Genomic DNA, 27,471 nt, shown 5'->3' with positions numbered 1-27,471 from the left:
TGAACAGTCCCAGAAAGCGTTCACATCACACTTTTATATCAATATGTTTAAAAAAAAATTAACTATATTGGTTTTGGGATTTTAACTATTTAATTTCTCCCCTTTAATGTTGTCTTGACGCTGCTAAAATACTTTACTCACATTTTCTCTGAGGTAAGCATGTCATTTTAAACGAATGTGACCAGGATTAAGCCCAGCATTTCTAACTGAAAAATGTTTTTACTTCACAAGCACTAGTTTACTTAACTGTGTTTAATTTCATCCACTCCTCTGTCTGTGGGTAATAAACCAGGGGTGCCGTTCCACCTCATGCCTCTTTCAAGTGGCGTAACGAAACTTGAGGGCCCCCCCCACGCTTCTGATCCAGTCAATCTTGGGGCCTGCCACCCAAGCAGAGTGCCAGAGGAGGCCCCCTGGAGCTCGGGGCCCCCACACACCGCTGGGGCTATTGTTACGCCAGTGCCCCTTTCATCCACCACTGTACACTCTCTGTCCCTAATCTCACTCTTGCAGGTTCTTTCTCGTCACTGTTTTCTATTTGCCCCTCTCTCCTTCTTTCATTCTTTTGTGTTTTCCCTCTTTTGCTCCGGTTAAACATCTGATGAGAAAAATAGACGTGGTCCCAAAAAGGAGAGCCGGTGGTCCCCACCTACAACTATGGATCTGTTTAAGTACTGAGTAAAACCCCTTTCCAGGATAGCAAAGGAAACTGAACATAACCCTCTTTATGGTGCAGTGGAAGGGAGTTTCCTCAGAAAGAAGAATTTTCTTTAAAAATCTGTCAGTCACCTATAACAGCCAAGTTCAATCTGAGCCAAAGTATTGTTATCTAATCTAATCATGTTTGAGCTAAGTATTAAAACAATTATGTAACACGTTGTAATTCAACCAAACAGATGTACATGTGTACTCCAGGTATCAGTATTTTAAAGCAGTCTATTAAATAGGGATTTTAAAGATACACAATTAGATAATTTGATAAAAAGTGATTAAGAAAAAACAAATGTGAAATTCTTTGGAAACAAATGTACGTGTGAAATCAGAATATTGCCTTACTATCCGAATTGTGAAAGTATTTATATTTGTACATTTTAAAGGAACATTGATTGATTAAGAAAAGGAAATCTCTTTCTAAAACAGCCATATCTATTGCAAATCTTTCCATCTAAAGATCGATCTGCAAATATTTTCATTAGAGAAGGAGTCCAACTCCTGTTAATACTGCTGGTGTACACTTTACATCAGTATTGAAAGGGGACATTTGCTGCTTTCCGGTGCCCACATTTTTTGGGCCAATTAATAGGATGTTGTGATTTGAGCGGTAAAGTTAAAACTAAATTCATATTTCTATCTTCATTATATCATCTATCTTGGGACTTCAGTTAGTTGTTAATCATCAGAACCTCCTCTCCCTATTTTAAGGCCAACATTTGTATTTCCATTGAAAAAAGAACACTTGCCAACTATTCAGTACCACCAAAAATACACCATCTGTTATTCTCCGAAGTGCATGGGACAGCACTTTTTTGTGATGAAGCTCAGCACACGAACGTCGCCTCAAAAAACCCAACTTTTATATTTATTCTAATTAATGTTTTTGCTGCCTTCAGTTTGGCAAACTCAACATCTGACTTCCAGCTGCATCTGCTTTCGGCATCATGGGCAGTGCATTCCACTGTATATAATCCTATCTAGGAGATTGTTCTCCCTCAATGTCCTCGTTTCCTGTAGCTCTTCTCTTCTAACTACTAGACATCTTCCTCTTCTCTCCTTGCACTTGAAGAGCAGGAAAACCATTTCATTCTTTAGTTTCTCATATCATCCATTTTGAGTAGCACTTATATCATCTTCGGCCTCCACCCTGACTTTTTCCTCCAGCAGCCAGTGAAGGTAATCACCATTATTCAGAAGTGGATGGCATTCTTCTGTGTTATACCAAACAAGTGATTTACTGACCAAAAAGCAGGAACCCAAAATAAAAGATGACCCTGAAAATAATTTCTTACTTCTCCCGCTGACAGAAATCCCAGGGTGCAGTTTGCTTTTCACAATTGCCTTCTCGCCTTCACTACATGCACTCCCATATCTGTGCATTATCACCTTATGAACATGTGCAGGTACATTTTCTAACACTTTGCCTTCCACTCATTAAAGATACTGATCAAAGGTTTGCTTGTCACAAACTAATCCCACATTAGTCTTTCTGTGTATGCAGCTAGTTAATCTTATCCAAAGCCTCACCTTCCACCTCAGTAAACAATTTCCTGCTTCCTAGACACCTTCATCACTCATAACTCCAACACTGCCAAGCATCCACAAGCACCAGCTCCAAATCAGGGTCCGCTGTGGTCCCTGCACCTATCAAGAAGATGTTTTTATCTTGGAGCACCATCTCTGCACAGCTGAAAAACTGGGTAATAACTGGTCCCACTGGCCCTGGTACAATGAAGCTTAAGTCAATGGTGTACCAGCAAATTGGTCTGAAAGAACCCGCTGCCTTATTCACTTCACTACTCAGTTCTGATTCTTAATCATCTTTTGGATTTCTTCAATAAATAGTACAAAAACGGACAATGAGCATACACCCTTTCCTATGTGTCAACTGTCTGCCATCTGATTGGAGCAGGACACATCACTGGCAGGTAGATAGCTTATCACAGAACTATTAGAACACATCTAAGAACAATACCACTGCTCTCAGACATGGCCATGCTTTAAGATTTGGTGTCTTACTAAAGGGCAGAAGGGAGGTGCAATGGATCCGGGAATCCTTTAGTCAGCAGGTATCTAAAGATCGTCGAATGGCTCAATCACTGACATATTGTTTATTAAATGCCACTGTTGTTAGAACTGGGCAGACCATGCAATCCGGTAGTATATGAACAAAGGTCAATGGGCCTTAGCCACTGCTAGCCAGTCTCCACAGATCTCAATAATGTGCGATCTGCTTCGGAAATGACATGCACATTGCCTTAGCTATTCACATTTGCAAATTACTCAGTGTGGCCCAGCAAATGGCAAACAACTGCAGATCCTCAAATACGACTAGTCTATTGCTTCAAGTTTTGCAGACTCGAACACTGCGTAGATGGAAATGTGAACCTATTAGAATCTATGAACTCCCGGGTACTGTACTACTGATGCATGTGCTTGTTAAAGAAACAGAGTTATGCATGGTCTCTCACTGTGAAGGGCAAAATCCGGAACCAAGGGAAACCATACCTCATGTTCATCTACAAAAACTACATGCCATGAGAGCCAGAGCAGTTGCAGGCAGTCATCCAGAGCAAACCTAGGCACACTTGAAATAACAGGACTGACATTTTTGCACCAACAAAATATAAAAGAACGCATAAATAACTAAGACAAAACAAAAAATGAAAGACGCAAGGGGCCAAATACATTATGTGCAAAAAGGCAGTTCGGTATAATGTTACAAGGTCATCTGCAACACATTCCCTGTGGGCAGCCACAGAGGATGGTTAATGTTTACCCACGCCGGTGTATTCTTTACTGTCTAAATAGATGGAGCACTGTTGCTTCTTACAAGGTACATTTCATTAACAGGATTGCCTTCAATGAACTTGAATACTGTAATGTACGCATCAATTAATTTGTAGACTTTGAAAAAATCTTTCCAAGAAAATGGAAAGTTTAGGGCACGGCTGTGCGGGAAGAGAGTGAAAAGATCATTAAAACGTTGGTCCTCAAGAACATGTATAAAAATATTTCACGCCACACTAAAGGCAAGGTTTACAAAAAATACAGCAGGCGGTCCTCACATCTACATGTCCATTTTAGTAAATAGCCTTATAATGGCTTGTCTTCACATGCACATCATTTGCAATATTGTCTTATACTTTGAAAGGTCAATTATTATTATTTAAGACATACAGCCTAATTAGGCTCATTACTACCAGTTATTTGAAACATGCTTAGAGTGAACTTTGTCTCCACCTACAGGAGTGAATCTCTGGGTGACTATTTCACATTTGAAAAGTAAATGTAATCATCACACTTCGCCACATTCAGTATTGATCGTGTATATCCATTTTATACAGAAGGCAATCATTTTTGACACTACTTGCTTCCATCTTTAATCTGCAGGACAGCTTTTGTGCATGCTAGTATTTGACTGTGATAGCCCATTACAGCCGGACCAATTTCCTTTGCCAGGGCTTGCTGATCCAGTGTTTTAATTAGGTCTTGGAACAAGAATGTGGTGATAAGATGGAGGGGCCAGTCTACAGATGGAATAACTTCTAGAAGAATTTTGATCAGGTCGAAGGTGCCACATCCTCTATTGCACCCAAACTGACTCGGCATCTTCAAGAGGATCCCTCTACCAAACCAGGTCAAGTCACTGAGCATGCATGAAGTGGAAGTGGCAGATCGCAAACAGGACAGTGGGAAGTCAGTATGTACCACCAACTTCCCACGCAGAAGAAACCTCAAATAACTTAATTAAAAAAACAAGGCTTGGGGATTAAGAGAGTTTCTTTGAACTTCTAAACCAGGTGATAGGATATCGAACAATGTTATGTTGTTATGGACTTTTAATCATTACACCTGATAAGTATAACTGAAGAACCTAAAATTCAATGGCATAGCAAGTTGTATAATTTCTTGACTCTGGCGATTTTCCCCTCAGTGAGCTGAACAAGCAGGTAGGGCCACATTGGGTTCTCCATATAATTGACAAAGAGGCCCTACAAGCAGGTTTGGAGTTTAAGGGGGTATACTCTTCCGCAGAGTGGCTTGATAGGAGATTGGTCGCGTTAGTAGCTTAATTGTAGTTAAGGGACAAGCCTTTTTACCTGTACCTCCTTCCAGCCTCCCTCATGTAAAATGCTAAATGCCCCTAACCAGTATACCTTACCTCTTGATTCTGAATACGGATGATGTAATAGCCAGTGGATAGCTGGGCTCCAGTTGACTTTGCCCGTCTTCTAGAACCCTACACAAGATGATGTCACTGCACACTAAAGAAAATACCATTTTGCTTCCCAGGCTTTGGTGGACTATTTTTTAATTTCACTTGAACAGCATGTATGCTCTGTTGTTAACAAAAAACAGCTTAACAAGCATTGGCAAAAACAATGGGTTTGGTTGTATGATGGAACCACGCATGCGGCAACCGTGCATGCCTGAACAACCCGCGTTGTTTCCATGCATGATTTTTCATTGTAAAGGCATGCCTAGTAAAGGCATGTGTGGAAACGGCATGCGTGGTTGTCGCATGCCACCCGACCCTAAAAACAGAAGTACACCAACCTCCCTTAAGAACCCTTAAAAACTACCCTCACCCTGAGCCCTAAAACCAACCCCCACCCCCACCCCCAAAAATAAACCAAAAATTACTTCAACCCCCACCCCTAAAAACCCAACCCCCCCACTGCGACCACCCGCCCCTAAAACTACCCCAACCTCCCATCCCGCAAAACTAAAAATACCCCGACCCCCCACCCTCACCCCTAAAACTACCACTACCCCTCACCCCACTAAAATCTCAACTACCCGACCCCCCCACCCCTGCCCCTAAAACTACCCCGGCCCCCACCACATCCCTAAAAACTAACAATACCCTGACCCCCTGACCCATCCCTAAAACTACAGCGACCCCCCACCCCCCCAAAACCCAAACTACCTGACCCCCGCCCCTAAAAACAAAAAATACCCCTACACTCCACCCGCCCCTAAAACTACTGCAACCCCCACCCCACTAACACCTAAACTACTCGACCCCTTGCCCCTAAAACTAAAAATACCCGACCCCCCATCCCGCCCCTAAATTTAAGCGACCCCAACCCCCCAATCCCAAAAACGAAAAATACCCCAACCCCCCACCCAGTCCCTAAAGCTACAGGGACCCCCCAACCCCACCACTAAAACCCGCCCCCACCCTGAATAGAAAATTACCTCATCCCCCCACCCTCATCCCTAAAAACCCAATCCCCCACCCCCCTAAATAGAAAATTACCCCGACTCCCCACCCCTAAAAACAAAATAAACCCAACCCCCCCTGCCCCGCCTCTTAAAAAATAAATAAATAGCCTAACCACCCCAACCCCTTCACCCCCACCCCACCCCTAAAAACTACCCCCAACCCTGCCCCATCCCCACTTACCTGACCAAGGCCTCTCCCGATGGATCTTCCTTTTTCTCTGCCTTAAACACTCATGTGGATTGTTCGGCACATGTGTGGTTAAGGCAGAGAAAAAGGCCTGCGTTGTTCAGGCAAGCGTTGTTCCGGACGCGTTGTTCCGGATCTTTCCCATTGGTTTCGCCTATGCAAGATCTATTGACTTTGTCAATGCTGTTTTAGACATGGTGCACAGCAGCACAGGTTACTGTGCAACATGGCTTAAAGTAAAGAAAAAAGCGCCATGACGTGGCAAGCGCTGACCAAGTCATAACACTTTTTTATTCTTTAAGCCATATTGCAATGCAGCCAGTGCTGCTGTGCAGTATGTCTAAAAAGTGCTAGGGATTGGGTTTAGGGAGCAAACAGAAAAAGCAGGAGTGGGGAAGCAACACCCAGGAGGTGAGGGGGAGGTGGTAGAGAACAGCAGTGAGAGGTGGGCACTGGGGGAAGAACACAAGGGCATAGAGGAGGGCGGGAGAGAGGGAGAAGAAACAGGCAGGGGGAGGAGACTTAAAGTGCCATACACTCTTCTAGAGTGCATAGCAATTTATTTATTTTTAAAGTACCCAGAACAGCACGCAGCCAGTGGAAGGATACTGGCTGCAAATAGGAAGCTGTGATAGTCCCATGTTCCACGTCAGGAACAGAAACCTACTAAGACAGCAGAAGGAGGTGAGTAACCAGAAGGAAGTAGAAGGTGTGACTAATAAGAAGCAAGGAAATGAGAATGATGTGGAAGCCAAGGCACCTCCTTTTCCATAGATAAGAAAGTCACTTCAGTTGAGGGTACCTCATATGCTACAGATGAATAAATGTCTAAAACAGAGGCTATGGAGAATAAGATGTACATGTTTCCTCGGGTGGATGCTGACCAGGAGGTGAGGGGGAGGTGGTAGAGAACAGCAGTGAGAGGTGGGCACTGGGGGAAGAACACAAGGGCATAGAGGAGGGCGGGAGAGAGGGAGAAGAAACAGGCAGGGGGAGGAGACTTAAAGTGCCATACACTCTTCTAGAGTGCATAGCAATTTATTTATTTTTAAAGTACCCAGAACAGCACGCAGCCAGTGGAAGGATACTGGCTGCAAATAGGAAGCTGTGATAGTCCCATGTTCCACGTCAGGAACAGAAACCTACTAAGACAGCAGAAGGAGGTGAGTAACCAGAAGGAAGTAGAAGGTGTGACTAATAAGAAGCAAGGAAATGAGAATGATGTGGAAGCCAAGGCACCTCCTTTTCCATAGATAAGAAAGTCACTTCAGTTGAGGGTACCTCATATGCTACAGATGAATAAATGTCTAAAACAGAGGCTATGGAGAATAAGATGTACATGTTTCCTCGGGTGGATGCTGTGGATACCTTCTTCAAAGGCCCACAGCAGTGGTTCCCAACCTGTGGTCCGGGGACAGCTGGGGGTCCGCAAACCCATCTTGGGGGGTCCGCGACTGCTTAGAAAATTAAATAATATTAACAGATTAGGTCTCCAGCTTTCATGAATGACTTAGTAGGGGATCCCCGGATTCCAATTATGATTCAGTGGGGGTCCTTGGGTTCCAGTAATGATAAAGTGGGGGTCCACAAAAGTAAAAAGGTTGGGAACACTGGCCTACAGGATAGGCTGGAACAAAAGGAGTTATTTGAAACTGGTGGTTGATTCTGACCCTGTTTAGGTGTTTCTTCTGTGCTCTGAGAGGCTACTGAGCAAAATGTTGGACATTTAAGCTAAGGTTATTTTGGATGCTACAAGCCCAAGTTTGCTGTACCTGTGGTAATACTGTAACTATCTGGTCCCTTGCCACATTCCCCCTCTCTTCTATTCCTTCTACTTCCCCTAACCCCCAATGCTTATTTTCCCGTTAGTTCTGAGGTAGGTGCTCTTGAATACCCAAAAGGAACGAACAAGAATGGACAACAATTAAAGGGAAGCTGCATTTGTTTCTTATTCTACTGTGGTAGGATGTTTATCCCCAAGATTTCTTATAACTAATGGGTCAGTAAAGTTTGTTTAAAACATTGCCATACCATATTGTTGGAAATGGCCCTTTTTGCGGGGTTATCCCAAACTTTTTGCCTTCTTCCTCCTATGTTTTCAGGTCTGTTTGTGCTGGTTTATTGTCTCTGCACACTTTACCACTGCTAATTAGTGCTAAAGTGCAACTGCTCCCTATAGAAATTGCACTGTTGATTGACTTATCCATGATTGGCATATTTGATTTACTGGTAAGTCCCTAGTAAAGTGCACTAGAGGTGGCCAGGGGCTGTAAATCAAATGCTACTAGTGGGCCTACAGCACTGGTTGTGCCACCCACATAAGTAGCTCTGTAATCACGTCTCAGACCTGCCACTGCAGTGTCTGTGTGTGCAGTTCTGACTGCAACTTCGACTTGGCAAGTGTACCCACTTGCCAGGCCTAACCCTTCCCTTTTCTTACATGTAAGGCACCCTTAAGGTAGGCCCTAGGTAGTCCCAAGGGCAGGGTGCAGTGTACGGTTAACGTAGGACATATAGTAATGTGTTTTATATGTCCCGACAGTGAAATATTGCTAAATTCGTTTTTCACTGTTGCAAGGCCTGTCCCTCTCATAGGTTAACATGGGGGCTACCTTTAAATCTGATTAAAGTGTAGATTCCCTTTGGGAGCGGATGGACATGTGGAGTTTGGGGTCTCTGAGCTCACAATTTAAAAATACATCTTTTAGTAAAGTTGATTTTAAGACTGTGCGTTTGAAAATGCCACTTTTAGAAAGTAGGCATTTTCTTGCTTAATCCATTCTGCGACTCTGCCTGTTGGTGGATTCCCTGTCTGGGTCAGTTTGACAGTTGGGCTGTTCACACCTCTCCTCTAGACAGTGACACAAAGGGGGCTGGGGTGTAGCCTGCATATCTTGATTAGCCATCTGTGCGGGAGGGGAGGAGTGGTCACTCGCACCGTGCCTGCCCTCACACAATGCCGTCTCCGACCCCCTGGTGAGTGTCTGGGGCCTGGCCTGGACAAGGAAGGTTCTTGCAAACACTTGAGACTTTGCTTTGAAGTTTGCAAACTTCAAAGGCAGAACTGGGTATAAGAAGCAGGCCCAAAACCCCAGACTTTTAGAATCTTTCGGTAATCAAGAGGAACCTCTTCCCAGGAGAAGAGCTGAAGAAGGAGTACTGTCCCTTTGCTGGACTTGCCTGCAGTTGCTGCTTCTGCCTGAAAAGAGTGCAAAGGGTGAACTTTGCTGTGTGTCCTGCTTGAGAAAATTCTCCAAGGGCTTGGAGTAGAGCTTGCCTCCTGTTGGAAGTCTCAGGGACACCAAAGACTTCAGTTTCCTCGACCTGCAGCACTGAGAACTGTGCGTTTTGTGCTGTCCAAGAGAAGAAACCACTGCGACGCCGGCAACGACGCTGCTGGCCTACCGACGACGCACGGAGCCGCATTACCCCGCTTCGCACCGCGACCCTGGTCTCACAGACACCGTCATCGGACGACTTCACCGAGCCGCTGCTCGCACCGCGAACTGTGGGGCCCGCACTCTGGCGTCACCTGCTCACACCACAGCCTGGGCATCCCCGACGACGTCACTCCTGCTGACACCGGTGTGAGAAAGTAGCCTCTTTCTAGCCTTGTTACCCCCACTTGGGCCTGTTTGTGAGTGTATGTCAGGGTGTTTTCACTGTCTCACTGGTATCCTGCTTGCCAGGACCCAGTGCTCATAGTGAAAACCCTATGTTTTCAGTATGTTTGTTATGTGTCACTGGGACCCTGCTAGTCAGGACCCCAGTGCTCATATGGTTGTGACCTATAGGTATGTATTCCCTGTGTGATGCCTAACTGTCTCACTGAGGCTCTGCTAACCAGAACCTCAGTGGTTATGCTCTCTCTTTACAAATTGTCACTAACAGGCTAGTGACCAATTTTACCAATTTACATTGGCTTACTGGAACACCCTTATAATTCCCTAGTATATGGTACTGAGGTACCCAGGGTATTGGGGTTCCAGGGGATCCCTATGGGCTGCAGCATTTCTTTTGCCACCCATAGGGAGCTCTGACAAATCTTACACAGGCCTGCCACTGCAGCCTGAGTGAAATAACGTCCACGTTATTTCACAGCCATTTTACACTGTACTTAAGTAACTTATAAGTCACCTATATGTCTAACCTTTACCTGGTAAAGGTTAGGTGCAAAATTACTTAGTGTGAGGGCACCCTGGCACTAGCCAAGGTGCCCCACATTGTTCAGGGCCAATTCCCCGGACTTTGTGAGTGCGGGGACACCATTACACGCGTGCACTACATATAGGTCACTACCTATATGTAGCTTCACAATGGCAACTCCGAATATGGCCATGTAACATGTCTATGATCATGGAATTGCCCCCTCTATACCATCCTGGCATAGTTGGCACAATCCCATGATCCCAGTGGTCTGTAGCACAGACCCTGGTACAGCCAAACTGCCTTTCCCGGGGTTTCACTGCAGCTGCTGCTGCTGCCAACCCCTCAGACAGGCATCTGCCCTCCTGGGGTCCAGCCAGGCCTGGCCCAGGATGGCAGAACAAAGGACTTCCTCTGAGAGAGGGTGTCACACCCTCTCCCTTTGGAAAATGGTGTGAAGGCAGGGGAGGAGTAGCCTCCCCCAGCCTCTGGAAATGCTTTCATGGGCACTTTTGGTGCCCATTTCTGCATAAGCCAGTCTACACCGGTTCAGGGACCCCTTAGCCCTGCTTTGGCGCGAAACTGGACAAAGGAAAGGGGAGTGACCACTCCCCTGACCTGTACCTCCCCTGGGAGGTGCCCAGAGCTCCTCCAGTGTGCTCCAGACCTCTGCCATCTTGGAAACAGAGGTGCTGCTGGCACACTGGACTGCTCTGAGTGGCCAGTGCCACCAGGTGACGTCAGAGACCCCTTGTGACAGGCTCCTTCATGTGTTGCTAGCCTATCCTCTCTCCTAGGTAGCCAAACCCTCTTTTCTGGCTATTTAGGGTCTCTGTCTCTTGGGATTCTTTAGATAACGAATGCAAGAGCTCTTCCGAGTTCCTCTGCATCTCTCTCTTCACCTTCTGCCAAGGAATCGACTGCTGACCGCGCTGGAAGCCTGCAAAACTGCAACATAGTAGCAAAGACGACTACTGCAACTCTGTAACGCTGATCCTGCCGCCTTCTCAACTGTTTTCCTGGTGGTGCATGCTGTGGGGGTAGTCTGCCTCCTCTCTGCACTAGAAGCTCCGAAGAAATCTCCCGTGGGTCGACGGAATCTTCCCCCTGCAACTGCAGGCACCAAAAAGCTGCATTACCGGTCCCTTGGGTCTCCTCTCAGCACGACGAGCGAGGTCCCTCGAATCCAGCAACTCTGTCCAAGTGACTCCCACAGTCCAGTGACTCTTCAGTCCAAGTTTGGTGGAGGTAAGTCCTTGCCTCACCTCGCTAGACTGCATTGCTGGGAACCGCGACTTTTGCAGCTACTCCGGCCCCTGTGCACTTCCGGCGGCAATCCTTCGTGGACAGCCAAGCCTGGGTCCACGGCACTCTAACCTGCATTGCACGACTTTCTAAGTTGGTCTCCGGCGACGTGGGACTCCTTTGTGTAACTTCGGGCGAGCACCGTTTCACGCATCCTCGTAGTGCCTGTTTCTGGCACTTCTCCGGGTGCTACCTGCTGCTAAGAGGGCTCCTTGTCTTGCTCGACGTCCCCTCTACCTTCTGGTCCAATTTGCGACCTCCTGGTCCCTCCTGGGCCGCAGCAGCGTCCAAAAACGCTAACCGTACGATTTGCAGCTAGCAAGGCTTGTTGGCGTTCTTTCGCCGGGAAAACACTTCTGCACGACTCTACAAGGCGAGAGGGATCCGTCCTCCAAAGGGGAAGTCTCTAGCCCTTTGCGTTCCTGCAGAAACCGCAGCTTCTTCAGTCCAGTCGAAGCTTCTTTGCACCCGCAGCTGGCATTTCCTGGGCATCTGCCCATCTCCGACTTGCTTGTGACTTTTGGACTTGGTCCCCTTGTTCCACAGGTACCCCAGATTGGAAATCCAGCGTTGTTTCATTGTTGGTTTGTGTCTTTCCTGCCTTATTCCCCTATCACGACTTCTTTGTCCTTTGGGGAACTTTAGTGCACTTTGCACTCACTTTTCAGGGTCTTGGGGTGGGCTATTTTTCTAACCCTCACTATTTTCTAATAGTCCCAGCGACCCTCTACAAGGTCACATAGGTTTGGGTTCCATTCGTGGTTTGCATTCCACTTCTGGAGTATATGGTTTGTGTTGCCCCTATCCCTATGTGTCTCCATTGCATCCTATTGTAACTATACATTGTTTGCACTGTTTTCTAAGACTATACTGCATATTTCTGGTATTGTGTATATATATCTTGTGTATATTTCCTATATTTCCTATCCTCTCACTGAGGGTACACTCTGAGATACTTTGGCATATTGTCATAAAAATAAAGTACCTTTATTTTTAGTATAACTGTGTATTGTGTTTTCTTATGATATTGTGCATATGACACTAAGTGGTACTGTAGTAGCTTCACACGTCTCCTAGTTCAGCCTAAGCTGCTCTGCTAAGCTACCATTATCTATCAGCCTAAGCTGCTAGACACCCTATACACTAATAAGGGATAACTGGGCCTGGTGCAAGGTGCAAGTACCCCTAGGTACTCACTACAAGCCAGTCCAGCCTCCTACAACCGGCGCTGCTGCCTGCACCGTGGCCTGTGGACACCGCTCGTGAGGAGCACAAAGCACTGTCCCGTCCCGCAGCCCCGGTCCACAGACGCCAGCACCATCGGCTCCAGTGTCGTCACCAGGCATCCTTGCCTGCACCGTGGCCTGTGGACACTGCTCGTGAGGGTCAAGAAGCACCGTCCCGTCGCGCACCGCTGGCTTGGGCCTACAGACAACAGTGCCTCCGCAACGCCGACGCCGCTGGCTGCACCGTGACCTGTGGACACCGCACATTGCACCGCCCCACTTCACACCGCAGCCCTGGTCTCACCGACACCGCTGGACGCCGTCACCGAGCCGTTGCCTGCCCCGTGACCTGTGGGCACCGCACGTCACATCATCCCGCTTCGCACCGCAGCCCTGGCGCCATCCCCGCCAGCGCACCTGATTTCATCAGCCCGGAGTTCGATCCCCGAGGGGCGTGACTTCAAGGGCCCGATGACTCCTGCACCGACTCTGGAACCGACGCCAGTGACGCCGCTCTCCGGAGCTCACCGCGAGGATTACAACACCCTGCGAATCCAAGGTACTGTTTGTGGGTCTTCCCGACACCGCAGCTGGCCCGCGATGCCGAGGCCAGCCTGAACTTTTGGTTTTGTTGTTCACGACGCTATGATAGCCCCAGGCGGAGTTATTGACTTCAAGGAACTGTATTGTTAAGTACATCTTGCAGCATTCATATTTTTATTACTGTATGTTGGATTTTTTTTATCGTATTTGGTCTGGTTTTATATAGATAAATATTGGCTATTTTTCTAAAACTGGTGTGGTGTCTTTTTGTAGTGTTTTCACTTATTACTGTGTGTTACATGCAAATGCTTTACACATTGCTTCTGAGATAAGCCTGACTGCTCGTGCCAAGCTACCAAGTGGGTGAGCAGGGGTTATCTGAGCGGGTATCTCCCTTATCCTGATTAGAGTGAGGTTCCCTACTTGGACAGGGTGCAAACCGACTGCCAACTAGAGACCCCATTTCTAACGCATATTTACTATCCTGCAAAGTGTACGCCACTAAATGATTGACAGAGGAAAAAATCAGTGCAATGAACAATGGCTAGAGGTGGAACCATCATTCCTTTTTGTAGACAGTGGGTTTTATCTATTCCTTTTGTGGGCAAGCTAACTCTTTTATTCCTAAGAAAGCTAATTGGAGATTCGTTTCACAAACGCCTGAAATATTCATTTCATGGGTAACATGGAAACAAAGTTGAGGTGAAACACAGAGCATCTCTCTTCATTCCTCAAAGTCCAAAGGACAACAATCATCAAGTAACCCTACAAAGCAACTCACAGCAAATGACACTCATGCTTTGTTAAAGGATATAGATATAGCACATAGCGCTATTCATTGGAAACCCAATCATAGCTCTGCTGATGATGTGAGGTTTAACAAATATCTGCTGTAAAGTTATTTCAAAAATAATATCGGGATAAACTTAATCATGCTTTAAATATCTTACTGTTTATAAATTCTTTCTTCAGTAATTGAAACGAAGATAATATGTTATATTAGAAAGGTGACGTTATTTAATGCACATACAAAACTGTTAGATGCCAGTAGATGTTAACGGCCACCTCAGATTTCACTACAATTTGCATGTAACACCCTTGGATGCTTCAGGCGCTTACCTGTGGCACCAGCACTGTCAGATATCTCAGCATTTGCGTGCTTAGACGCCATCTGATCTACGGATTAATTAATTAAGGCAACAAAAATAAAAATCTGAAAAATTCACTACAAAACCAAAACATATATGAAATAGCAGCAAATCACAAACAAGCTAGTTGTAAAGGTAAAACATGGAACGGTGTCTAAATGAAAGGTATTAACAGGATAAACAAATGTAAACTGTTGTAAGTGCAAGTCTTCAATGTGTAAAGCATAACTGCATAAATAGCTGGAATTACTTCTACATCGGTTTGCAAAAAGAAAACATGCCACAATGCTATCTGAACAATTAGTTGTCCTAATGTTAACATTAGCTCGCCATATTAAGTGGTGCACCACTCTGTAGCTGGTACCACTACGAATAGAGTTTTTAACTTCCAAATCTTTAAAACAATTCAAGGCATACTGCGTTTCCCAGGTCACTAGAGAAATATTTTTATGTCAATACTTTGAGAAAAGAGAAAAAAACCATAAATTACAGCCAGAGTGCATAAAAACTGATGATACGAGTATTATGAAGGACTTTTTGCAATCTTTGGATCAAGCGTTAATGTGACTTTTTCAAGTTGCCAATACCAATTACAAGACTAATTAAACAAGCATTGGCACAGTCAAACGGTTTCTCCTTTGGGTCCTTTTAAGTATTTAGCCATGCAGCACATTACCCTGGGTGCTACAACATCTACGGTTCTTAAATTGTTTAATACATTTCACCTTCAGATGGATGGTACTGAAACCCTAACTGCATGTAAGCAATAAAAGAAAACTGATTTTGTACGGAGTTGTACAGTGCCATCTTGCTCAGACTGCACCCAGGTACGAAGATGTGGGGTCGCATGCAGTAATGGACGCTCTGGAAAAAAAAACAGCAAATAAAAATCCCTATATTATCTGAGACGGGGAGGAGCGGCCAGGCACGCAATGAAAATGACACAGCTGCAAACACCACCTCTTGGCACTCAGAGGGGACAGTGGAGGAAGAATGATAGATGAAGAGAACGGAACAGAGGGTAGTGAGAGGTGAGGTATTGAAGAAGGAAAGGGATGTCGTGCTGACCTCATCAGAGGCTGCCCCCACCACACTGGAAGCATCTTCCGATCCTGGACCCCTTGAGCAAAGGTTGTTCCCCTGGGGGCAAATTTATTTTAGGCCATTTCTGTCCCCCTTGGGGAATATAGGCCTATTTTAATTAGGCCAATCTGCCCCTTGGGGGGCCAGAAGCCACTAGACGTCAGAGAGTTTTCTATTTTTTAAGTTACCAATCAAGGGGAGCGACCCCTTGAGCAAGGGTCGCTCCCCTGGGGTGCAATTTTTTATTAGGCCATTTCGGCCCCCATTACCCCTCCAACCCTCCCTTAGGCAAGGGTTGTTCCCCTGGAAACTAATTTATTTTAGGCCATTTCTGCCCCCCCTTGAGGGTAGATTGGCCTATTTCTATTAGGGACAGAAACCACTTAGGCACCAGGTATTGGTATGAATGTGTGTTTGGGCACGGGCTGCTCTCCATGTGGGCACATTACTGTTGACCATTTCTGCCCCTATTTTTGTAGGTGGTACAGGGAGGCAGAAAGCCCACCAATTCAGAAATGTTTGAGTTTGGCAGGTTTACCTAGATGGCTACTGAGCTCAGGAACAAAAATGCAGGTGCCCCCCCCCAAAAAAAAACAGGTAGTGTTGTATTTGATAATTTTGATGTGTCCACATAGTGTTTTGGGACATTTCCTGTCGCGGGCACTATGCCTACCAAGATTTTCATTGGGAGACTTGGGGGGATGCTGGGTGGAAGGAAATTTGTGGCTCCTCTCAGATTCCAGAACTTTGTCACCAAAATGTGAGGAAAAAGCTTTTTTGCCACATTTAGAGGTTTGCTAAGGATTCTGGGTGGCAGAACCTGGTGAGAGCACCACAAGTTACCCCATCCTGGGTTCCCCTAGGAGTCTAGTTTCCATAAACGCATAGGATTGTTAGGTTTCCCTAGGTGCCAGCTGAGCTAGCGGCCAAATCCACAGCAGGGCACTTTCTAAAAAACACATCAGATTTTAATGTAAAAATGTGATGTGTCCATGTTGCGTTTCCTGTCGCGGGCATTAGGCCTACCCACAAACTCTGGGTACCTCTAGAATCCATAGGATGCTGGGAAAAAAGAACGCAGATTTGGTGTGGATAGCTTATGTGGACAAAAAGTTACAAGGACCTAAACGTGAACTGCCTCAAATAGCCAAAAAAAGGCGTGGCACCCGAGGGGGGGAAAAGGCCTGGCAGCGAAGGGGTTAAGTGCTACTTAAATTTCTGAATATTAACTCACGTCCATCCATCATTCAAAGGCAGTGTACCGCAGGGCATTCCTCCAGTGAGGGAAGATTTTAATAACATTTCTACATTATTTGGTTTCAGTAACATAAATGATAGGAATCCAATAATGATTTCCTCTTTTTAGATACGCCTTAGGCATAGGACTCTTTAAAGGAAATACATTAACACTTTCCAGCAGTTCGCATGTAAAGGGAGGAGACGCTAAGTCAGAAATGGGATGAAACCTCACCATACATAATTCCTTTTGAGAGTTAACTGACGTCATAATTTGGACAAATGAATAAGGTAATGCCTCTGGATAACCTGGCACGGTTGGACGTGCATGTCATGATTTTCAGAACAATATATACTATCCCTCTCCCCGACTGACTGTCTCTCTCATCATATCCCTGCATGCTCAATGCTTTTTCTTCTCCCTCCCACCACAAGTCACAAGGGCTCTGCACATCACCTTGCCTTTACATTAGCGCTAAATCCCTCCCTGAGCCTGCCCAGTGCACACCGTGGCCGGAGACAAAAAAGGCAGCTCTCTAGCAGAGCTTTCACCTTCATTCCCTCAAGCACAGTCTTGTGGGCTGTGCAGCGCGAAGGGAAGGAGCACTACAAAACAGACTGCCAGACAAATGGCCAATCATTGTGTGGCTTCAGAAAAAAGCCACACAGTTCTGCAATTCTCCTACCCCTGCAATGCCTCTGGTGAATGGGAGTACAGGTGAGCCTTCGGAACCAATCCAGACAATGCTCTCACGCAGTTTATAACAGTAAACAAAATGAGAGCAATGGCAGGATTGGTTGGAGCAGGCAACTCCTATGTTCTATAGAAGACTGAGGGCCTGCGTCTTGCTCTCCCCGGCTCTTTCTATGGAGAGGATTAAGGAGGACTCCAGTGTGCATGTCGGCTGTAGACAGCAAGACAACGTTCCAAAATGTCATGTGTACTACAGATTCCCTCCACAAAGTCTATTGCTCACGCTTCTGCCAGGATTGGCCCTGCCCTCAAAGATACCCACCCGGAACATTAGAAAAAGCATCACGGGTCAGGTAAGGCACCGGAGACACAACACTCATTGTAAATTTGTAAGATTCTTATTAAATTAAAGCTATGTGATGTGGCAGCACACTGAAGGGGTGGGGCAACACCCTTACGCCCCAAGGAAGAAACCGACCCCGGTCTTCAACTGTGCTAACACCTAACCAATATAATTATTTACCAAAAAGTTCTTAAAAGGAGCTTTGCAAGTGATTTATTACCAGCCAGTGGGATGTTAAGTGGATGATATACCTAAAATATGATGTCAAATTACTAGAAATTCTTTAGCCATTGAGTAAAAATATGAATCAAATTGTTTTCAAGTTTATTTTGAAAACTTTTGAAGTTTTAGAAAAATATTATAAGAGGCCAAGCCTTTAAACAGGATCTGATGAGAATAAGGTTGGTATATTTTATGGAAAGTGAAATTGTTAAAATCCACAGAACGTTGGACCAGGTCTATTTTTGCTGATAAATGTTGCTAACAGACAGGACTGATTCCTTAAGGCTGCTCCCAGACTTTACACATTACATAAAATGTAAAATTCAGAAAAGTATATTTTGTTTATGGAAGAAATGCATTTTGGGTTCCAGGGTGGCAAAGGGACATGTATTTTCACTTTCAAAAAATAATTTGCATTTGTTTGGAATAGGGAAGGGGAGCGTTACCATGGCGAACGGATACCATAGTGCAAAGCTGCTGTAGAGGGAACCTACGTCCAGCTCATTACTGCTTCCTGGGTCTTGAACTACCAGTTATATTTCGTAGACCAGAACGGTGTGCTAGCTGAAACATGTATTAACAAATAGTTGCTACATCTGTAGTTTGTACTCAATTATAAATATTTCCTCATTTAAATCATATTGAATTTATTTGTAGACTACAGGGCTTTATAGTTGCCACATTTTGCATGTTTAAGTGCACAGTCACTTCTACAATAAAGTAGGTGTCTATTATGCAGGGAGTGCACTGGAAGCTGGAACCATGTTGAGGAGTGTTTGAAAGCTTTTGCCAAATAGGACGCAAAAATCTGCCTCAATTAGAAATACTGATGAAAGAGAAAAATGTCCAACATGAAGAAATATCTCAATTCGAGATGACTCTGGACACGGAAGAAAATAATTCCAGATACATTTGGGCGATCAGTCCCTGCTGATTCTTTGTTGCAAAGAGTTTGTAGATCAGTAATATTGTAAAATTAGCAATGAAGAGCTTTTTTTTTCCAAGTACTCAGGGCACTAAAAGGAGTGAGAGGAAGCCAGACAGGGGCGGCTCCTAAACTAGGTTTTTTATTCCTTCATGGTGAAAGAGGCGGGGCATAGGGGATGACAGCCTTGGAGGGGATTGCACAGATCACTCCCTTCAAAGCGCACGTGTGTTTGGCTGACCCAGACTTACCTAAATATAATCTTACCTTTACTATTCTTTTGTAGTTAATATTCTGGCTAGAATTTCTTTGTAGCATAATATTCAGAACTCGATAGTACACCATTTGAACTTCTAGATATTTGGCCAGCTGCATGAACAAAGCTATTTCCGGATCGTTTTACCTGCTTCTTATATCCATACATTGATAAAATTGTGGTCTCCTGTAGTGGGCCACTTTAGGTTTCCATGCATCCGCTGATTACCTCTGTGTGAAAAGACATTTTCTACATAAAGAAAGAGCTCTTTATAGGACCCTTTACCAGAATGTTGGTCTGGGCCTTTTTTGATAGTTTGCTAAAAAACACATTAATCGCAGGAGGCGCATAGTTTGAAGTCAGGCTTTCGCAAATGGTGGGTAGAACAAAAGTAGGTAACTATAACACTAAAGGAAACATTTTGCGACTGCTGCTACTGTCGCTGCATGGGACGTAAAGGACCCATATCTGGAAAGGCTAAAATTAGGAGGAGAACGCGAGGAAGGGCCTTTTCAATCTTTTGTGTAAAAATACGGGTACCAGAGAGCAGAACACAGCTTCTACAAAACATAAGCTCACAAACTGGACTCTGAGGATAACTGTCTATGGGCCATATGTACGAACACATTTTCCCATAGACACAGAATGGGTAAAACCCTTTGCTACATCTGGCCCTATATTTCTAAGTGGACGTGGTGATTGCACGCTATACCTATGAATGTGCCTTGCCATATGGATGATAATTTTTATTTTATAAGTTTAAGGTGCAGTTATCGGTCCCACCACATAACGATGTGTTCAGTAAATCAGTGAAAAGGAGAGAATCCAAAATAAGGGCAACATATGCTCATTTTTCCACCTTCCTTTCTGTTCCAGTCACATCCTTCTCATCACTAATACATATTTTGAATATGTTTTATTAACTTTTATCGTAACATTCACCATGGCACAGTACACGGTGCTACAGGATGTGCTTTGCAAGGTAATACATAAAACATCATCCTTATGATTATTATATTTGGTCAGAGACCATGAATGAGTACATTATAACATTGCAGTGAGTCGTACATACATCTTGATCATCAAGGCGGCCTGGGGGAGGGGTAACAAATCGTGTGAGGGAGGAGTAAGGATGGCAAAAGCAATGAGCAAGTATTATTATTATCAAGCCCCCCTCCCCCCTCATTGCTGACGCATGTTACAGTTCACTGTTAAGGAATGCAACAGAAGCCAATTTGGGGCCGTTTATAGATGTTCCAGCTCATGCAGATATTATGGATCTGATACAGTTTTCCACAATCTGGAACCCTCACATACAGCGTTTGTTTGGCTTCCTTCATCAGTCTCGCCTTCATCGACATGCTCCAGGAAAGGCTAATCGCAGCCATCATTTCCTTTCATCCAATCAACAGGCACTACTTCAACAATGGACACAAGTAACTGGACACAACCGACAAATACATTTCCAAAGCCAAGATCCTGAAGAGGAAAATCTAATGATATCAGACCCCAGCTGGAAGCTTCAATTGAGGATGAAAGCATCATCAAAATCCGATTACTTTGAGTTAATGATCACAAAATTGCTGTCAACAACAAATGTGGCAGCACTATTCCACAATACGCTTTTACAGTGAAAAGCAGTAACTCTGGTCTTTCCTCACAACTCGAGTATTAAATACATGTTCACTCTATTCAGCATTGAAGAAACAGGCATTCACGGGGCAAACGCCTCTGTGCAAAAAAATCCATAAACCCTGGGTCCAGCAGTGAAAGAAGTCTCAGGATGGAATTGAACATGCCCAGCCACATGAAATAGTCTTTTGATCATGGGTGTTCAACTGTAGTCCACTAGAGCAGCAAATACACCGGGTAACAGCAAACAAACAAGGTAACGTAACGGATGCATTTGTAGAGTGCATGTTCACTCCAAGGGCTGTCTTGGTGCTGTTGACTGATAACAGATACTTATTGTTATCCATCTCACTGGTACTCATGTAATGGACTTCAGAAGAATAAAAGGCTGAATGGACCTCCTGGTATTCAAACCTGGGACACTAATGTCAAACACTGATATCTGCAATTGTTGCTTTATTCCACTGAACCACTATTCCCAAAACATCACTAGAATGTTTTAGTATCTTTGAATAAGACAACATTTCTGTCTCTTGTTGGCATCAAGCATGCTTGCCTGTGGTCAGGGCTTCACCTATATGTACATTTTTTGGCCAGTTCACTCCATTTATAATATGAGTACAACTCACCACCCTAGCTGGAACATGGGGCAAAGCAGGAAGGATGGAGTGGCGTGAAGCTCTGTACATCTGGCTCAAGACAGTGTCATATAGCTCAAAGATCTCTTGCAACTTCTAAAGCTAAAGAGGCCATCTACCTACCTGCTTTAGTTAGGTGCACAGACTGGACAAGAAGGGCGCAATGGGCTATGATTTGGGTAGCAACACCCTTACTCACGACTCTTGTGCGACCCACCCCGAAGCAAAACGTATCAGAATTTTAGGCTCAGTATGAAGTATGATATACCATTAAAATCACCAATTTAAAATTCTGTTATATGTACTCCGTGCCCTACTCGAACATTCAAAGCCTGATCTGAAGTTGGGGATTAGGATGTGGCAGGACAGGAAAAGCAATCTGCAATTGAGTGCTCCAAATTTTAGCCTGGACTCATACCATCACATTATAAGGCATAATTCCTTGTCTGGATCACTGCAGCTAAACAATTTTTGCATCTTGTACATCCCCTAATGAGTACAGGATGAGCATCTAATACGTCTTTGCTGGAATGTAGCTTTTTCTGGAGGCAGAACCAACCTGAAACTGTCCTACCTTAACATTACGTTTGCCTCAATATTTTCTTTTTCTACCGGTGATTCATCTCTCCAGACACTTGCTCATGATGGAATATGAAAAGTAGATTTACAAACCTGCTTTCACTCAAATACATTTATTTCGTGTTCCTGTAGAGTGTTGAGATTCACTGGTGGTGTCCCTTTGCTTCCCAAAAAATGTAATGCTATGCCTATTTGTAATCTTGGCAGAAACTTGTCCTGATCAAAATATCCAGTCAACCTTGTACACTGGACATTCATCCAAGTATATGCTGAAATCTGTTTCCAAATCGGAGGTGATATTTTCTGTCAAATATTTGGCCAATGTTTTCTTAACACTCTTCTTTGCTCATCATTCAGCCCTGACAAATGTAGCTGCTCTGTTCACCTCCGTTCAACAAATTAAAAAAACAATTTTACTACCCTACGGAAGTCTGGCGAGCCTAGACTTTGTCGCTCACTGCTCATAATGAAGTCTTTTGATACGAGGACAGGGTAAGATGGTTAGTAAATCTCCAATGCGTTTGCATCATAGCTAAACGGTAAAGACCATACATTATTTTATCGAAGACATTAGTTCTCACTTTTCCCATCCCTTAGACAGAAAGTGTATCAGCCTCTAAAATGACCAATTATAGATTTCAGTTAGTAGTTGTATTTGCTATTCAGGACTTCCTTTGAAAATGTAACCCTTATGTATGTGAACTTGTTCACTTTCATTATCAGTGGGTAACAAAAATCCTGGTCTGGGACACCAGATTAAGACGAATTATAAGGGTTGTAAAAAAAAAAAACACAATTGTTTTACCCAGTTATGTTCTGTATGTTCTGTAATGATCAATCATGCCCGGCAGAGCTAAGACAGACCCTGCAAAGAATTCCAGATGTGACCTTCTATAAAAATGTAAATGGCCCTCACTGCTGGAGCCCAAGAAACATCCTTCCCATATCCTGACCCATCCAACATGAGCAAGAGGAGACAAATAATGTCTTAAAACTGCCTACTCTTCATGCTTTCAGATCGTAATTCTGCTCTCTCCTAACTGTCCTGGGAGCTTCATCCCTCAATACATTCAAACATTGATTGTCACTGTACGAAACAGCCACAATAAACCACATCCTTGGACAGGGCCAGCCTTTGGATGTTGAAACAGGACAATTGATGCGATCACCATAGAAGATCTCAAACCAGATGTTTCCACTTATTTATTTAATTCAACATACCTTTGGTAGGTCCCTTCCTGTTCTGTACTGCATGCTGTTCCTCTGAAACATTCAGGCGTCGAACCACATCCGCAAGGGCAGACTTGAGCAACTGGATCTCATCCTCCTGCATCTGAACGCGCTGCTCCAAAGACGCAATGCGGTCGGTAACCTCCATGCCACTGGTGGCAGAAGCGCTATCATCTAAAAAAGAAAAAAACTGAAATTATATAACTTCTAAACTAATGCATATACTATGTTTCACAATGCAGTGCGAGTCATCAAAATGAACTCTTATAGAATGAGATGCCTATCTGCACTGTATGGTCATAAAAGCACTTGAATCATGATAACACACCGGCAAACGTGATCTAGGTCTTTAGATGTATTCTGTAATAAACATTTTATTACCAATTTTAAATTTCAGGTGAAATTATCCAGGTTGCCGTGTTTACAGAAAATTTAAAAAAAGGTCTTAAATTACCAGCCACAAGAGGAAAAACGGATCTGGGGGGACGGGGAGGTTATTTTTTTTTTTCATTAGTATTCTTCCATAGACTAGGACTGGAACTCACTCGATTTTAATCCACGTCCTCTAAGCAAACACGCCCGATTCTACTCTGCCCAAGCTACACAGTCACTCTTCCACTAGATGTGTCACAGGAATACTTGAAAATTGGAGGGAAAAACCTTGTAGCAGCATTGGCAAGCGGGAAGACCGGCATCACAAACTTAAATGTGGAAAGACAATCAAATAAGTAAATACGACTGAGAATAGGACAGGGGGAAAAAGTAATGATCTTGACAACTGCAGGTCAGGGCAGATGTCAGCATTTAGCGCTTCACTCACTGAGCAACCTTGCTGTGTAGCTAAAGTAATTTATTAGATATAATGTAGCAGACAACTCATTAAACCACGTAATTAGTATCCTCCCTATAGCGCTTAAACTCTCAATGAAAGTTGTGTAAAAGGCCTATGAATCCGAAGCATGAGAAGTCTACAACATGCCTTCATTCCAGTCTGCTGAACTGAATTTAACCGACATGCAAGGACACAAAACCTCACATTGTCAGAAACATTTAAAAAAACGCAGCCCACTGAAAATATGTCTGTGACCTGGTAAGGCTAAAGCTGACAAATTTTGGACACTGAGTGTGGTTACTAATAAAGGTCTTCAATTAGAAAATTTGAGAACATAATTCATAATTTAATGCTCTGAAGGAAAGAATAAGGAAATCTTAGGGGGCGGGGCATTCCAATTTACATAAAAGTTATTGGGCTCAACAATCCAGAATTCCATGCTTACATGGGTGAAATAAAACCACGAAATGACCAGTGGCCTGATTCACAAAGGTCAAAAGTTCAAGTTTACAACATTTTGGTTTAAGGTAAATTATGAGTAGTATCTTTACGTCCGCTCTCGATCATCCACACTCCAGCCGTAATCCTTCATACTGACAACTGTGTCAGGGTCTACCATCCCCCTACTCAGCTCTAGCTGAAACTCCTCAGCCCACACCCAGTCCCAGCCTTGCTGTTCACACAAAAGCAGAGCTGCAACAAACCAACCTTTTGAGACCTTTCAACATGTCACGGAATGTGTTTGTGGGTTTGGCTCTTGCCATGCGACAGCAGAATTTGAGGAGGAGGAGAAAGGATTAACCTCTTTGGGATGTCCAGCCAAGATGTGATTGCCAGATACCATTGCCTCCCCCTCAATTATCATCTTTGAGCGGTAGCAGGATCTTGATTATGTGACGTGCTGCTCCCACGCTATCCCAGCCTATGTCAAAATCCTAGCAGCTCTCTATTTGTTTGCTATGAGGTCATTCCAGAGGGTCTCTGGTGACCTTGTAGGCACTTCCCAGGCAACCCAGTCCCGATACCTACACCAGGTTGAGCTGCATCAATAGGAGAGTACATTGCCACATACAAATGCCCCATACACTGGTCAGAAGGCAAAGGGTAGCTAGGAATTTCTACCCCATGTCCCGCTTCCCACATGTGCTGGGTGCAATTTATTGCATGCATGTGGTTCTTCAGTCACCTCGCCACAATGCACACATCTTCTGCAACAGACACTGCTGACACACTATCAACATGCAGGGTAGCTGTGATGCCAGTGGTAGCTTTATTGATGTGCATGCAGTGTTCCCAGGCAGTACCCATGTTAGCTATGTATTCCGCAGATCACCTCTTACCCGGTGGATGGCAGTGGGAGAATTTGCAACCTGTGGCTACTGGGTAAGTACCAAGCACCACACAAGTATGACATGTATTATTGTTTAAGATGCACAACCATTAGACAACACTAATCCTCATGCCATAATGCCCCCAACAGACACAGTATGTACCATCTCATACATTATGTACTGTACTGATGCAAGAGGGACATTTACACGTCACATCCTTTGCCGCCTCAGGTGCTGCTGTATATGCACTCTCCCCTCATCTCCTCACACCACACCAGCGGCACAATAGGGCACACAGATGTACAAAAGGCATCATTGAGAGTACTTTTGGTCTCCTGAAGTCAAGATTCAGATGTTTCAACCATACAAGGGGTGTGCTTCTGTTCTCACCTCACGTTGTGTGCAAAATTATAGTAGCCTGTTGTGTTCTGCACAACATAGCATTAAATCATGGCTTACACATACCTCTGGACCCTCATCTAGGTTCTGAATCCGGCCAACAAGCCCATTGTATAAAAAAAGAGGGCAGGGTATGCAGGTGCGTGACCTGTTGGCTGCCACTTTTTTCACCTGATCAACATGTTGTGTCATGGCCTTCATATGGTTTGCAATCTGTTTCAATGATGATAGTTGGACTTTTGACACTCTGTCCATATATTCCATCCTGAGACTACTTTGTAAGCCATACATGATGTCTATAAACAACAGCCACTGCCAAGAGTCAAAACATTGGCCATGCAATATGCTATATGCACGTCAGAGATTAGTATGGACAACATCTCTTAGGGCTTCATTGACTCTGGGGAGTAAATGGTTGCATGTGTGAGACCTCCCTTACCAGTGTAACAAGAGGGGTTTGCTTCACAGAAGACCCCTCCCCTCGGGTGAAGGTGCCACATCAGAGGGTGAGTCATTGTACCCAAAGGGAAAGTGCTGCCATCAGTTTTCACAGTGTAGTGATCCTGCCCCAAGTGCAGAGACTCACCATCAACTGTGTGGCCTCTGCCACAAGGGCAAAGACCCTTTGTGACCCAGGCCCATTGTACGTTTGTGTGTGGCAAATCATGCAGCAACGTGGCCATATGTCTGACATAGGTACACCATGGAACAAGCTGACCAGTGAAGAGACATGGATAGTCCATTCTCATAGCTGACATGCTTGGCAGCTGCACATGCAACGTGCCACTCCAGGCCTGTGGTTAGTCATAGTGGAGATGGAGACTTTTGTTCCTGTTTCACTATGGAATGGCAGACTACAAGACCTAGAATACATCATGATCATCTGGCCTGGATCAGCATATCAAGAATGGACCTGGGAAATTTGGAAGGGCTCCATGATCACAAATGGTCTTCCTCATGAATCAGACTAACACCTACTAGTCACATACATAATGTGTAGTTATTTTCTAATGTGTGTAATGGAGAAAACATCACACATGCAGGTCTCATGTACCCCCATGATGACATGTCACTGTCTCTTGTCAACCCTACAGGCACCTTGCGAGACACAGGACATGAAGTGGCTGCCACTACCTGGGCAGGTAATGTTATTCTCACAAACACACCCTGATCCAAAGGTACATCTAGCCCTATCGTAGGTACAAAGACACACTACCCTGCAGCACCCAGTGAATTAACTTTATTGGCCGTATTCTACAAAGAGCCCCAGGTTCGCACTGTGAATGTGCACGTGCTCAGTGCACCCCCAAGGCACTTCTGTAGTACAGAAAGGGCAGCAGATGTTCGTGCTGCCCTTCCTGCAATACGGATGTTGCTGGTGTACATATAGTGCCTGCACTAGCCCCAGTGGGTGTCCACCCAGCATGGGGTAATCCCTTTGCAGCCACACCACAGATTAGATGAGGGTGCAGAGGCAAAGAAGCGGTCAGGAAGTGCACCTACAGTGTGCCACATAAAAGGTGGGGCACTGTCAGTGCATACCCTGATGGGAGCCCCCATTAGGGGAGGC

At 44.6% G+C, this 27,471-nt stretch overlaps 1 protein-coding gene across 11 annotated transcripts in view; it reads right to left on the bottom strand.

The window, feature by feature from the left end:
- EML1 (EMAP like 1) overlaps positions 1–27,471 on the bottom strand; it is a 752,203-nt gene that overhangs the window by 298,666 nt on the left and 426,066 nt on the right. For 10 of the 11 annotated variants that reach the window (XM_069208309.1, XM_069208311.1, XM_069208303.1 and 7 more), the window contains exon 2: positions 23,331–23,513. In XM_069208309.1, the coding sequence (XP_069064410.1) occupies positions 23,331–23,513 (183 nt within the window). Of the gene's footprint in view, positions 1–23,330; positions 23,514–27,471 lie in introns of those variants that run through there. The other variant, XM_069208317.1, reaches the window with a different exon arrangement.

The sequence above is a fragment of the Pleurodeles waltl genome, chromosome 9 (genome assembly GCF_031143425.1).
Source record: "Pleurodeles waltl isolate 20211129_DDA chromosome 9, aPleWal1.hap1.20221129, whole genome shotgun sequence".
NCBI classification, from domain to species: domain Eukaryota; kingdom Metazoa; phylum Chordata; class Amphibia; order Caudata; family Salamandridae; genus Pleurodeles; species Pleurodeles waltl.
Note: the sequence above shows the minus strand (reverse complement) of the source record. Positions and strands in the feature narration are given on the sequence as shown.